This window comes from Elephas maximus, chromosome 25 (genome assembly GCF_024166365.1).
Source record: "Elephas maximus indicus isolate mEleMax1 chromosome 25, mEleMax1 primary haplotype, whole genome shotgun sequence".
Lineage (NCBI taxonomy): Eukaryota > Metazoa > Chordata > Mammalia > Proboscidea > Elephantidae > Elephas > Elephas maximus.
Window position 1 is genome coordinate 68748581 of NC_064843.1, and position 14249 is coordinate 68762829.

At 41.8% G+C, this 14249-nt stretch overlaps 1 protein-coding gene across 1 annotated transcript; it reads right to left on the reverse strand.

Annotated features, from left to right (window-relative positions):
• Positions 1 to 2416: 2416 nt before the first annotated feature.
• Positions 2417 to 13923, reverse strand: NANP (N-acetylneuraminic acid phosphatase). The gene is made up of 2 exons (XM_049869630.1): positions 13349 to 13923; positions 2417 to 6984 (listed from the first exon to the last, which is right to left on the reverse strand). Exons 1-2 carry the CDS (start codon positions 13436 to 13438, stop codon positions 6328 to 6330), a joined length of 747 nt encoding a protein of 248 aa, XP_049725587.1. The 5' UTR covers positions 13439 to 13923; the 3' UTR covers positions 2417 to 6327.
• Positions 13924 to 14249: the final 326 nt, after the last annotated feature.

The window sequence follows — 14249 nt, forward strand, 5'->3', positions numbered from 1 at the left end:
GGGGATACAATATCTTCTAAGAAATCCAGTGGAAATAACTGTATTGTCATATACGTGAATACTAGTTTTAAAAAAAAGTGTCATTCTGGCTAAATTTTAGCCCTATTGGGAGGAGTAAGTTAATTTTTTAAAACTATACATCCAATTTGTCCAAATCTGATGGATTTTCACTTAAAAAATCTAAGAGTATATGTGATCACAGGAACAGAGTTGCTGATGTTGACCAAAGACTATTCTATTCAGTAAGACTGTGCAAGCATGTCAATCAAAATAAATGTCTATGTCCAAGTAATGCTGAAAATTCAGAAACACGGGGCAATAATGAGGCCCACCACGATGATGGGATTCAAGCCAAAGTGTCATAGAAAGTTGGGAAAGAGACTTTAGGAAAGAAGCTGAATATATTATTCTTTTTAATTGAGAAAAAAAAAAAAAAGAAGCTGCAAGCATGCTGTAAATCTCCACTTCAAATAAGAAGTGTTTATCAAGCCATGGGTAATGTCCATGAGCCACCTGACAACAGTGAACACAAAATAAAAAGAGTAGCTTACAAGTTAAGGCAGTAGATGGAAATACACCTCTAATGTTGTTTCTACCTCAAACCACACAGACAAACACACACACACACACACACGGACCATGCATCAACGACAACAAAATTTTGGAAGCTAGCAGGCATGTGGACAAGTGGCAAAGGATTTCATAGACCCAAGAAAGCTCAGTCTGGGCCAGCAGCAGGGAAAGCTGAGAAAGGATGAGTTACACAGCAGACTCCTCCAAAGGTTTGGGCCCTGACACCACCAAACTCTTTAGTTCTTAGGGAGAAGGGGAAGCTGAATTAAAGAGGACAGGGTGAAGTGTTCAAGATGCAAATGAATCCCTAGATCTTGCCCCTACTGCAACCTGATGCATGGCTGCCCCTTCTTTAGTATAAACAAATAAACCCAAATACACCGATCTGTGCAACTTAAATATTGGTGTGGCATGATAGATTACATTTTGTGTGGCCTTTCTCACCATGGTATTGTAACTCCTACCCATATGATTGGGCAGGACTGTGTGATAGGGTAATCACCCACCAATGTGACTGTTCAGTTTTGCCATCCGGCTGGGTTGGAAATGAGCCACCCCAGAGGCGGAAAGAAGATTCCACCACCACCAAGGGGGAACAGCCAGGAGCCAGCACATTCTTTGGACGTGGGATCCCTGCGCTAAGAAGCTCCTGGAAACAGAAGACTAAGAGAAAGTGAGTGAGTGAGGTATAACCCTAAAGATGGTGAAAAGTGGTGGCAGAAAAGACCCCACAGCAGAGGTCCAGCAGCAGGAGACAGCACAGTGGGCTGGAAGCCCACAAGAGAGAAAGCTGAGTGCCTTTGGGAGAGGCCTGGGCCCAAGGAGAGGTGTGCCTGCGAGCATGGCTGGGAAGAGGCTGTCCTGATGGAAGAGCTGTATCCTGAGTGTTCCTGAGCCTGAACTGTAACCTATTACTTCCCTAATAAACCCCATAATCATGAGTATGGTCTGTGAGTTCTGCGTGGCCAGTGAAATGAATTATCAAACCCAGCAGAGAAGTAAAGAGTGCTGTGGGAGGGTCGGCTGGTGCCAGAGTTAGTAAAGATGGTGGAGACAGAAGGCATGTCTGATCTCTGCCTCACAGAAATCAGCCTTGGGCTGTTGATCTTGATTCTTCCTCCCCTGGTGAAGTTAGAGGAGGTCAGACATTGTCCCCAACCTGTTTTTACAATTGGATTCAGTGGCTTCTTCAAAACTTAAAAAAAAAAATTCTTTAGAGAGATGATATTTCATTCATAAAAGAACAGAATGTTGTTTTAAAAGAACATATAGAAAACAAAAAAATCTAAAGCTCTTAAAAATTAAAAAACTCAATAGCAGGAAAAGAAAAAAATCAATAGAGGACTGGAAGATGGTAGATAAAGCTGAAGAAATCTCAAGAAAAGTGGAACAAAATAACAGAGATGGAAAATAGGACAGAAAAGAGAAAACAAATTGGAACATCAGTAGATAAGGTTCAACTTCTGAACAGGAGTTCCAGAAAGAGAAAGCAGAAAAATGGAGGGGAGGCAATTACATTTAGTAATTACATTTCCTAGAACTGAAGAACATAGTTTCGGTTGAAAGGTTCAGAGTGCCTAGCATATAGAATGAGAGCATACCATTGTGAAAGCACACCATCATGGACCACTGGGGAAAAATAAGGTTCTAAGAACCAAGAAAGAAAAAGAAACTGGTCATATATAAACGGCTGCTAGAAGACCAGAGAGTAATTAAATTCTGAAAGAAAATTATATCCAACTACATATGCTGTTAAACTTTCAATGCTGGAAGAGTAGAATAAAAGTATTTTCAGACATTTAGAATCTCAAAAATTTTACCTCCTACATACATTCATTAGGAATGTACTTAAGGATGCATACCACGAGAAAAATGGAAATCAAAAAAGGGAATTCACAGGGCACAAAAAACAGGAAATCCCACAGAAGAGGAAAAGACAATCACAATGGTGATAGGCACTGGGTAGAGGCCAACCAGTCTGGACGGGAGCAAGGGCTAAGGCTCTCTGTAACTATACTGACCTTCCCTTGAAATTGAAAAGGTGTGTGGCAGCGTTGTATCCTTTCACCTCACTAATATGTATGCTGAACAAATAATCCCAGATGCTGGGCTACACAAAGAACGCAGCATTAGGATTGGAGAAGACTTATTAACAACCTGTGATATGCAGATGACATAACCTTGCTTGCTGGTAATAAAGACAGCTTGAATCAATTACTGATAAAAGTAAAAGACTATACAACCTTCAATAAGGATTACACCTGAACATAAACAAAATGAAAATTCTCACAACTGGATGAATAAGCAACATCATAATAAATGAAAAAAATATTAAGTTGTCAAGGGTTTCATTCTACTTGGATCAATAATCAATGTCCATGGATGCAGCAGTCGAGCAATCAACGATGTTGCATCGGGCAAATATGCAGCAAAAAATCTCTTAAAAATCTTAAAAGGCAAAGATATCATTTTGATGACTAATTTGTGAGACAGTGAGTGGACGTGTGCTATGATCAGAACACACAGGTCTCCGTGTCAGTATAATGCATACAATGCCCACTCCGTCTACTCAAGGACAGCCTCCATAACTGCAATGTTTGGGATAGCCACCGGACAGTGCATGGGAAAACTATGAAAAAATAAAGACGACAAAACACTGTCATTATCATTTTTTTAATTTTTATTTTTAAGGAAGATTATTTTAAAACAAACACATCACTAATCAAATCATAGACCTATGCCAAGATTTTTTTAAAACACAGTCTTCTGTAACATTCCACTCAGAAGGCAGAAAATCAAAAACGTTTTCCCCAAGGAAGGTTGCAAATGGAGTGTAATATTGCATTACTGCACTGTAGAGAATAAAAACTGTAAAAATAAAGCAATTCATTTCTTTCCTAGATAACTTTTGCTGAAGAACTGCTGACTTAATATCCTAGGCACTATCTTGTTGAGATTTGCACCATGATCTAGGAGAACCTAAATTCACCAATTAGTATAACGAAGTGAAGCCTTCTACATCCATCTAGTGGGATTGCTAAAAGGACAACCTCTCAGCAACACAAATCAATCTATTAGAGAAATCAGGCAAATGATTACTTTTACGTCAGAATCCTCCAACTGAACGATTTTCAAATACCTAAAATATAATTGAGGTCACACGGGCACCGTACCTCAAACTAGACACAAACGTACCCCACTCACAAATTTTCAGCTTCAGAGCAACAGCACCCTGGGACAGTCAAGAGCACCATTACATCTTTTAAAATCAAGAGTGAGAAATAAGTCCAACAGGGCAATCATACAATGGCAGAGATCCTGTTCTTGGCAGTATACAGAAAACAACTGGTTAAAAAAAATTAAGTTCACTGACAGGCATGATCTAGAACCTGATTCTGTGTATTGATCTCGAAAGGGTCATACCTATTACATATCCCAACGTAGAGTCTAACATTTTACATTAGTAGTTTCTTATCGGCAAAACACACAAACCTCAAAGCATATTATTATTTTTGTTCTTGATTAACCATTTTACTCCAAGTTCGGTTGGTGAAGTCATGAGATTGCCTATCCTAATGGTCTGGAGATAAATCTTTTCTGGTTGCAAGATACTCTGCCATTAAGCTCAAACTAAATTAAATACAGAAATCTGTGAACAAAGATATATTTTTGAAAATGTGAAAAACAGGAGATATAAGTCAGACGGTAACTCTAAGAGGAGTCACCAGTGTATTAAAATGGTACTGGAAATGGTTCATAGCAAAAGTAAATTGATTAGTTTTCATCCTATGAGGGTGCACCAAGGCAATTCCCCTCTCACGGATCCACAGGACAAGTTACTTCTAGCGCCATGTGGCTTGCACTTACCCTCAGCAAGACAGTCTATTCCCCTCAACCCCACTATGTACCTAGGAAAAGAAAGTAAAAATACTTTCAAAAGAGGTAAAGACTACCAGGAAGCTACATGCTCACCCTAGACAGAGTTCAAAATGTCATGGAAAAGGAGCACATGTTGATTTTAACAGTTTTTTTTTTTTTTTTTTACTGAAGGTTCTGTTATGTATACTAAAAAACAAACGAACAAACAAACCTGTTGCCGTTGAGTCAATTCTGACTCATAGTGACCCAATAGGACAGAGTAGAACTGCCCTATAGGATTTCCAAGGAGTGACTGGTAGAACTTAACTGCTGACCTTTTGGTTAGCAGCCATAGCTCTTAACCACTGCGCCACAAGGGCTCCTGTCATGTATACACAGAAAAAGAGAAGAGAGAAAAAAATCATGGAGAAAAATTAAATTCTTAAGAGAATAAAAAAAAAAAAAAAAAAACCTGTTGCTGTCAGGTCAATTCCGACTCATAGCACCCTATAGGACAGAGTAGATTTCCCGTATGATTTCCAAGGAGCGCCTGCTGGATTCAAACTGCCGACGTTTTGGTTAGCAGTCATAGTTTAAGCACCATGGCACCAGGGCTTCCTCATATAAGTATAAATTTAAAGTAGGCAAAAATATTGTTTATACATTTTTAAGAAATGTAATTTAACCATAAAATGCCTAGATTTGCATGTGACTTAGTACTTATTTCATATTAACTAGATCCCATTTACTCCAATAAATCTCTACTATATGTATGTCTTTGTGTATCTAAGTATTTTTAAATGAACGTGAAGAAAACAAAAGTCCTCACAACTGGCCCACAAATATCATGATAAATGGTGAAGAAACTGGAGTCAAGGATTTCATTCTACTTGGATCAATAATCAATGCCCACAGAAGCGGCAGTGAAATCAACGACACATTGCGTTGGGCAAATCTGCAGCAAAAGACCTCTTTAAAATCTTAAAAAACAAAGATGTCACTTTGATAATTAAGTTGCATCTGACCCAAGACATGGTTTTTCCAATCGCTTCATATGCACGAGAAAGCTGGAAACCGAAAAAGGAAATCCAAAGAAGAATTGATTCATCAAATTGTGGTGTTGGTGCAGAATACTGAATATACCATGGACCGCCAAAAGATTGAACAAATCACTCCTGAAGGAAGTACAGCCAGAATGCTCCTTAGAAGCAAAGATGGCCTTCGTCTCAAATACTTTGGACACGTCATTGGGGTGGGGGTGGGAGGGAATCACTGGAGAAGGACATCATGCTTGTTAAAGTACAGGGTCACTGAAAAAGACCTTCAATGAGATGGACTGACACAGTGGCTACAACAATGGGTTTAAACATAGTTTATGATTGTGAGAACAGCGCAGGACTGGGCAGCATTTCCCTCTATTACAAGTAAGGTCACTATGAGTCAGAGCCAACTCAACAGCACCTGACAACTTTTAAGCCAGAACATAAAATCTATGCCTGTACATCCATGTGTAAGCTATCCTGTTTGGTACCTTCATGCAGACAAAATGCTAAAAGATGAATGAAACAGTTTAAACATCTCAAGTCTCAAACTAACAAAAGTATTTTCTCAAGTTTTCTGGACGAGTGTATACTAATAAAAGTAACCTGTATTAATGCAATCTGGATTTTCAGATATAAAAACCAGTCAATGGTTGGCTGTCAAAACTTAAAAGCAATAAACCAAAAGAACTAAACCCAGTGCCATCGAGTGGATTCTGACTCATATTAAATCATGATTTTAGAAGAGTATAATTATTTGTAGAATTGGGCCATAGTAGACGGAATGTCTCAACTTTCCTTAGTTCAAAGTCTGTAATTTGACTCAAAAATTCTTACTCATGGCTTTTTAGGTACCTTAATCTGATACACTGACTTTGCAGTCTATACTTTGCAAGACAGCAGGTAAGTCTAGCACAGAAGAAATGATATAATGGGGCACAGGGGATGACTTCTGTGGCACTATTCTGTTTTTATTTATCCAGACGGTTGCTTTCAGTCCTGCGTTGAGGCCTCCTTGTATATCTGTTTCTAGTGTGTCACCAACCATCACACAGTCCCCAGGCTGTACTCCGAGGAGATCACAGCAGTAGTAAAATATGGAAGGTGACGGTTTCTCCTCTTTCTGCTCTCCACCGACAACAATGGCATCAAAATAGGGCTGACAGGCACAAGCCTCAATCTTCTCTCTCTGGGTCTGTCTGTCTCCATTAGTTAACAGAAGTAGGTGGACCTCCTTTCGAAGCTCAGCGAGCATGGCTTTGACACCTTCTGCCAGTGTCATATGCTGTAAACGTGTAGATTTCCACAGAAAATAACATTCTTCAGCCAATTTCCTATTGGCCGCACCACCCTTTGTTTCCTGGATAGCGTCTTCCCAATATGAAGTCCTTAGATCAGTAATGCATGTATTGGAAGGATAAAAACATTCCTTGCTGAGTCTAACTTCGACTTTATCACAGATGATTTTAGCCTCTTCTTTGTAATGATATTTTGATTGTAAGAGTTTTATCACCTAAATAAAGGAAAATAACTCCATTAACACATTTCATGGCTTTAATACTCACGTCCTAAGAAGTTGTGATCCTAGAGAAGGTGGTTAAGAGATTCAAATTCCACTTCTCTGTCTCAAAGCAGCTCTCTATTACCACACCATTTCTGGTGGGAACTGGCCTTATTTTTAAAGAATACCAAAGTGAAGATTTCACAACCTCTCTAGACAACTCATTTTTTTTTTTTTTTTTTTTATCATTTCTAGTCCATGAAGATTTTTCACACATAGCTAATAAAAAACCTTCATTCAGCAGTTTAAATCCACTATCTTTCATTCTGGTCATGAAGTCATGAAAATAAAACTTGTGCTTATATTTTGTAAAGCATTTTAAATTTCAGAACTTACTTACACTCTTCCCAGAAAAAATAACTCTAATTCATCTAACCTTTTCTCAGCTACAACCACTTCACATTTTGAAGGCCTAAACTGACCACCACACAAAATGGAAGCCAATTCTGTACTTTTACAAACATGTCTCTACAACTCTAATAGAATCAATCATGTATTGTGCTTTCAGAGATTTAATGACCAAGCCTAGTTTTTCAGATTAAAAAAAAAAAAAAAAATGAAGATGTTCTGAGTCACCTTCTTTGTTATGTTTTCTCAGAATCCTTCGTCAGAATTAAGCAATCTCGCTCCCGTATTACCACAGCTCTTTATCTTGGCTTTTATTACATTAGGTTCTTACCCATCTGACCGGTTTCTAACATTTATTAAGGACCCTAATGTGACAAGCATTTCACCAAATATTCATATATGCTACTTCTAACCTTTTTCTACAACTATCTAAGAGAGTTTCTCGCAGTGATGAGAAAATAGAAGGTCAGAATTGTCAACCTGCCCAAAGCCAAATAATAAAAACTGCAAGAACTAAGATTTTAATCCATACCAGACTACTTCCAAACCCACTAGCCTGCCTTTACACTACTGTATTAGGTGCTGGATATTTGTTTCCTTGTCCTAGGGGCATCACCTGGTGGGGAAAACAATCACCATAAAACGCTGGGTAAAGTGCAACGACAGTCATGTGAACATGAACTGTGGAAAGAAAACTGAAGGAACACATAGTTCTGCAGAGTATTTAGGTGAAGTCTCACAGAGGAACTAACATTTAAACCAAGGAGTTACCAAACGGACAAGTTGGTTGGTGGGGATGGGCAAGAGGATATACTCACTCTACACCAAAACTAAAACCCACTGCCGTTGAGTTGATTTCAACTCAGAGTGACCCTACACAGAGTAGAACTGCCCCATTGGTTTCCTAAGGCTGTAAATCTTTGCGGAAGCAGGCTGCCGTATCTTTCTACCACGGAGTGACTGGTGGGTTCAAGCCCCTGACCTTTTGGTTAGCAGCCATAATCACTCCAGACAGAAAAAACAGCATGAACAATCAGTAAGTTATTTCAACCCCTATGGTTATCTCTGGTGGCATAGTGCTTAAGTGTTATGGCTGCTAATCAACGGGTCGGCAGTTCGAATCTGCCAGGTGCTCCTTGGAAACTCTATGGGGCAGTTCCACTCTGTCCTATAGGGTCGCTATGAGTCAGAATTGACTCGACGGCACTGGGTGGGTTTTATGGTTATCTCACCATCTTTTCTAGCAACATCAATTGAATTCTTCTTGAGCTACAGGAAGGGCATCAAAAATGTTAGCAGCCTCAGTGCTACACGGTAAAAGGACATGTGCCCTTAGGACTCCATAGTACTTAAGCTCAAGTGGGAGCTGGCTCACGACTAAACAGAGTACCCAAAAAAGAGCCAATTTCTTGTTACTGCAATTGGCTATACATTGAGCTCATTTTTGGTGTTCGGAGGAAATCTGTGTATTCAAAAGCGAAGGGAGGGAGAAATTGAAAAAGGAGAACTAGCCCACTTTAAAGAAGAGATTCTTGTAAAGGGGCGGCATACTGTTCCCAAGTTTCGAAATTTTTTCCCATCCACCCCTAAATTAACTTCCCCATTACAACTAATTACAGATTAATTTGGGTTAACAAGTACCATTTTAATAAAATTAACATCTTTGGCAAAAAATCTATTAGTCATTCACATACAGACTCTCCAAACCCTGCAGAGAGAATGGGAGTTTTGACTGATTTGGGAATGCAGGAACAAGATCTCAAACTTGGTGGTGCTATGACATTTTGTGCCTGGGGTAAGGTAGGCTTGCAAAGGATTCAGAGTAGAATGAGTCTACCAGGCAACTACAGACATGAGAAAAGGAGACCTAAGATAGTGAAAAATGGGGGATAGATTTGTAGACATAAATTCAAACTTCATCTACTTCAAACTCTAAGGCTATACCTGAAGACACACAAAAAGGGAACTCTACTCTTCTACCTTCTACTTCCTGAACCCAGAACTACAGTTAATACTACAAAAAAAGTTTAGTGAATTGTGATTTAAAAAAATCTTCGAGGGCTAGCTTGGGAACCACATACTACTTTATAAAACTGTGATTTAGAAAAATATTTTCTGAATACCAATTATTTGGATGTGAAACAGCTGAATTCTAAATAAAAAACGCAAGCTCTTCACCAAAGAGGACATTCAAATGGCCAAGAAGCACTTGAAAAGATGCTCTACATCATTAGCCATTAAAAAAAAAAAAACCAACCCACTAGCCATTAAGGAGATGCAAATCAAAATCACAATGAGACAGATATCACCTCACCCCATTAGAATGGTAATGATCAAAAAAATGGAAAATAACAGGTTGTGGAGAAAATAGACTCTTCATCCATTGCTGGTGGAAACGTACAATGGTGCAGCCACTGAGGAATACAGTTTGGAGGTTCCTCAAAAAGTTGAACACAGAACTACCATACGACCCAGCGATTCCAATTCCAGGTATAAACCCAAAAAACGTGAAGGCAGGAACACAAAAAGAAACCTCTACACCAATGTTCACTGCTACACTTCTCACAACAGCCAAAAGGTAGGAACAACTGAAATATCTATCAAGAGAGGAATGGATAAACAAAATGTGGTATATACACACAATGGACTATTGCATAGCCATGACAAGAAATGAAGTTCTAATACATGTCACAACATGGATGAAACTTAAAAACTTTATGTTCAGCAAATAAGTCAGTTGCAAAAGGACAAACCCTGTATAATCTCATTTATATGAAATAATATACAAAATTTAAGGATTATTAATGGCTACCAGGAGTGGGAGGAAGGGGGAAAAAGGGGAATTTTTGTTTGGGAGGCACTGAGTTTATGTTAATGATGGTAAAATATGTTGGAAAAAGACAGCGATAACAGTGGCATAACAAGAGAAATTTAATGTCAATGAATTGTAAATGTGGAAGTTGTTGTATTGGTAACTGTTTTGGAATGTATATTTTCACAATTAAAAAAAAAGAATAAAAACACAAGCTCACATAATAGGAGGATTGTCTGTATGCAGCCTAACAATTCCAGCAGCCTTCCTGTTATTTTTAGCTCCAGTCTTTGCTCAAATATCACCTCCTCAGTGAGGCCTAACTTGACCAACCTATTTAAAATTGCAACTCATTGCCCCCCTTCACTTTTTCTAGCACATCTATAAATCCATTTTTCATGTTCACGACATCCCCACTAGTAAATAAACTCACAAATGCAGAGGTCTTTTCTGCTTTGTTGACTGAGAAACCCTAAGTTCTGTAGAAGGGTTCTTGAGTTGTTGTTAGGCACCGAATCAACTCATAGCAACTCCATGTGACAGAGAACTGCCCCATAGGGTTTTCTTGGCTGTAATATTTACGGAAGCAGATCACCAGGTCTTTCTTCTGCAGAGCCGCAAGTAGTGATACTGAAAGACAGGCCTGAAAAGGGTGCAGAGAAACAACCTTCCCAGGTGATTAAAAAAAAAAAACACTAAAATTGATCTATAGAATCAGTCTATAACCCCTTCTCTCCAAGCCCAAGGCTGTGGCTGAACCTTTCCCTTCTTCTATTCTCCCTTCAGAATGATTTAAGAAAGCTAGGATGTCGCTTTTGAATAGGCCAAATTTATGAGTGGTGGTATATTCTTATGTGATTAAGTGTCTCTTATATAATAAAAAATACACAATACAATCATACTCATTTCATAGGATATTTATAAAAATGGCAGTAGTAGAACCATTACACTGGAAATCTGGAAGCCAGGATTTATATCCATCTAGTCAGCAAAAAAAAAAAAATTTTTTTTTTTTTTTTAGTCAGCATTCATTCCACATTTATTACGTGTCAGACTAAAAGTTTATGCCTCCTCAAGACGCTTACTGTTTAGCTGCAGTCATCTGAGTTGCAAAAATTAATTGTAATACCACTTGACAAGTGCATTAAGAGGTATGAACAAAATACACTGCTGATATAAGTGAGGGTGTAAAGACCAGGGAGAAAATACAATCTGATCTGTGTTTTAGGAACATCACTGTGGCAGGAATGTGGTAAGTGGTAAGCCTAGAGATAAGTAAGAAAATCACTCCAAAGTCCAGATAAGAGGCCAGCTTTTATTACAAGAAGGGCAGCAGATGTGCAAGGAAGGGACCAATACGAATGATGTGCCAATAAGTAGAATGGACTGGGTGACAGGGTGCATGGTGGTACAATTCACTGAGTGACAATGGATGCTATGTACTTTCCATGCATTCTATTAAACCTACCTGACAGGGTCACTGAGGACTGTCACTATTCAAGTTTTACAATCAGGATTTGAGGCTTAGATTAAGTAATTTGTTCAGTGCTTTTAGCTAGGCATGGGGAAAGCTGTGGTTTAAACTCAAACCTATCTGATTTTAAAACCTGAACTCTTGGCCTACAGCATAAAGAAAACAAGAATTTAATTGCAACACATTGGACCTGCCTGCTCAGGACACACAGGTAAATATGTACTGTAGGCAGCTAGAGATATTGGAGGCAACGTAGCACAGGGCACTGCCACTGAGGTCAAAGGCAGTCAATAATGTCCAATGCCCTAGTAAAGGCATTACCAAAAAACCAAACCCACTGCCGTCAAGTCGATTCCGACTCATAGTGACCCTACAGGACAGAGTAAAGCTGCCCCATAGAGTTTCCAAGGAGCACATGGTGGATTTGAACTGCCAGCCCTTTGGTTAGCAGCTGTAGCACTTAACTACTAAACCAGCACGGTTTCCAAAAGCATTAAGACAGACACAAATATCCACTAATTCCAGCACTTTAGGAAGTTCCTAATGACCTGGTAAGTCCATTTCACTTGAGTGGCAAAGAGACAGAATCTAAGCTGCAATGGATTTAGGAATAAATAGGAGGTAGATACATGACATATGGTATAGACTTCTCCAGGAAAACAGCTGTCAAGAAAGACAGGTAACATCTAGCAGAGGAAGAAAGGTTCAAAGTAGGCTCTCTTTTTTGTGTTTTAAGTAGGAGACAGACCTGAAGGTGCAATCTGAGGGGAACATACCAAGAATGGATGAAGAGGCTGAATATCCAGGCAGACAAAAACTGATGGGACACTGGGAGTTCTCAGAATTAACTAATTTTCTCCTTGACGCTGAAGTTAGAGAAAGAAAAGCAAGCGTGGGACCGGAGTTTGAGGAGCCCTGAGTACAGACTTCTGCTCTGAGTGTCATCTCAGAAACCCACTGAGGGCCACACCCACAGTACGGAGGCCCAAGAGTGGTTTCTGCGGAGAAGATTCTCCGGTTGACTCTGAAACCGGGTGTGCGGCCAGGCTTGCCACTGACAGTTGTGTAAATTCTTAGGTCAAGAAACCGAGGGGCCTCATCTGAGTCTCCTCAAGGTCCCCCCAACGCCGCGCGGGGCGACGACCCTACTGCGAGGTCAGTCACAGAGAGCCTGACGCAGGCACTGTCCCCGACCGGACAAACCTGCCTGGTCACCAGCGTCGCCTGGTGTGTCCCAGTGTGGCCGTCTTTCTCCCATCGTGGTAATTTTTAACGACATCTTTCCGGGTCCAAGAGCGCTGGAACAAACTTTTAGAACTCAGCGTCCCAGACCCGGGCGCAGTCAGGCAAGAAACCCACGCCACCGGGTCGGAGGGGGTCGCCCCACGCGGGGGCCTGCTGCACCCTCCTTCCGCTCCTCGGGCCCGGGGGCAGGCGTGGGCACCCACAGCCTCCCGAGGCCTCGAAGGACGAGAGACAGCAGGGCGTGGGCACCCACATGGGATGAGAGACCAGGGCCTCCGGGCCGCTCCCGACGGCGGGGCCGGCCCAGCAGTCGGCGGCGGGGGTCGGTGGCGCGCAGCCCCCGGGCTGGGAGCGGGCGGAGGGGAACACAGGCCTGGGCGGCGCGGGTGGGCGTGGGGCGCGCTGACCGGCCCAGGGACGCGCCCCCAGGACGTTACCTCTAACGTGGCGCTCCTGCTCGCCGCGGCAGTGTCGATGAGCGTGTTGTCCAGATCAAAGAAGACTGCCCGCACCCGGCTCGGCCCCATCCCGCGGGCCGCTCCCAGGGCGCCCACCCGCCCGCAGACGCCGCGGGGCCCGAGCACCGGGAACGGGAGACGCCTGGGCACGCAGAGGGCAGCGAACGCCCCGCCGAGCACTCGCCCGAACTCCCGCGAGATGTCTCCAGACCCTGCCCCGGAGCGCCAGACACAGCGAGATCCCGCGAGACTTCGGGAGAGTCCCTAAAGCCGGCGTCCGGCGTCCTCCGCCGGTCGTCTTCTGAGTGGTTTCGGTTTGCAGAGGGCCGGAGCCTCCATTTTTCTCCTCGGTGTCTTCGTTCTGAGGAGCCCTGGTGGTGCAGCGGTTAAGCGCTTGGCTGCTGACTGAAAGGTCAGCGGCTTAAACTCACCAGCCGCTGGGCGGGGAGGAAGGATGTGGCCGTGGCTTCCGTGAAGATTTACGGGCTTGCGAACCCTGTGGCGGAGTTCTTCTCTGCCTTCTGTAGCGTCACTGTGAGTCAGAACTGAGTCCCTGCAGGTTTATTTTTATCCTTGTTCTGCTTATCTCTTTTCTTGCTCTGCCTTTGTAGGTGGGGCTGTTTGCTGTGCTGCCTGGCTTTCCGGTGGTGAGGCGGATAGTTAGTGCTGGGGCGCAGCCCTCATAAACCTGTATCTCACTGTGAGAACGGACTCCGCAGCCGCCAGTTGGGTTTTTTGTTGTTGTTGTTGGTCTGACAGAGACCGGAGGAAGCCCCTAGGTTATGGCCCTAAAACACCCTTCTGACGTGGAAATTGAAGTTATTCCGGGAGACCACCTCCCAGCCAAACAATACAGGAGCACAAAAGATAAACAGTAACA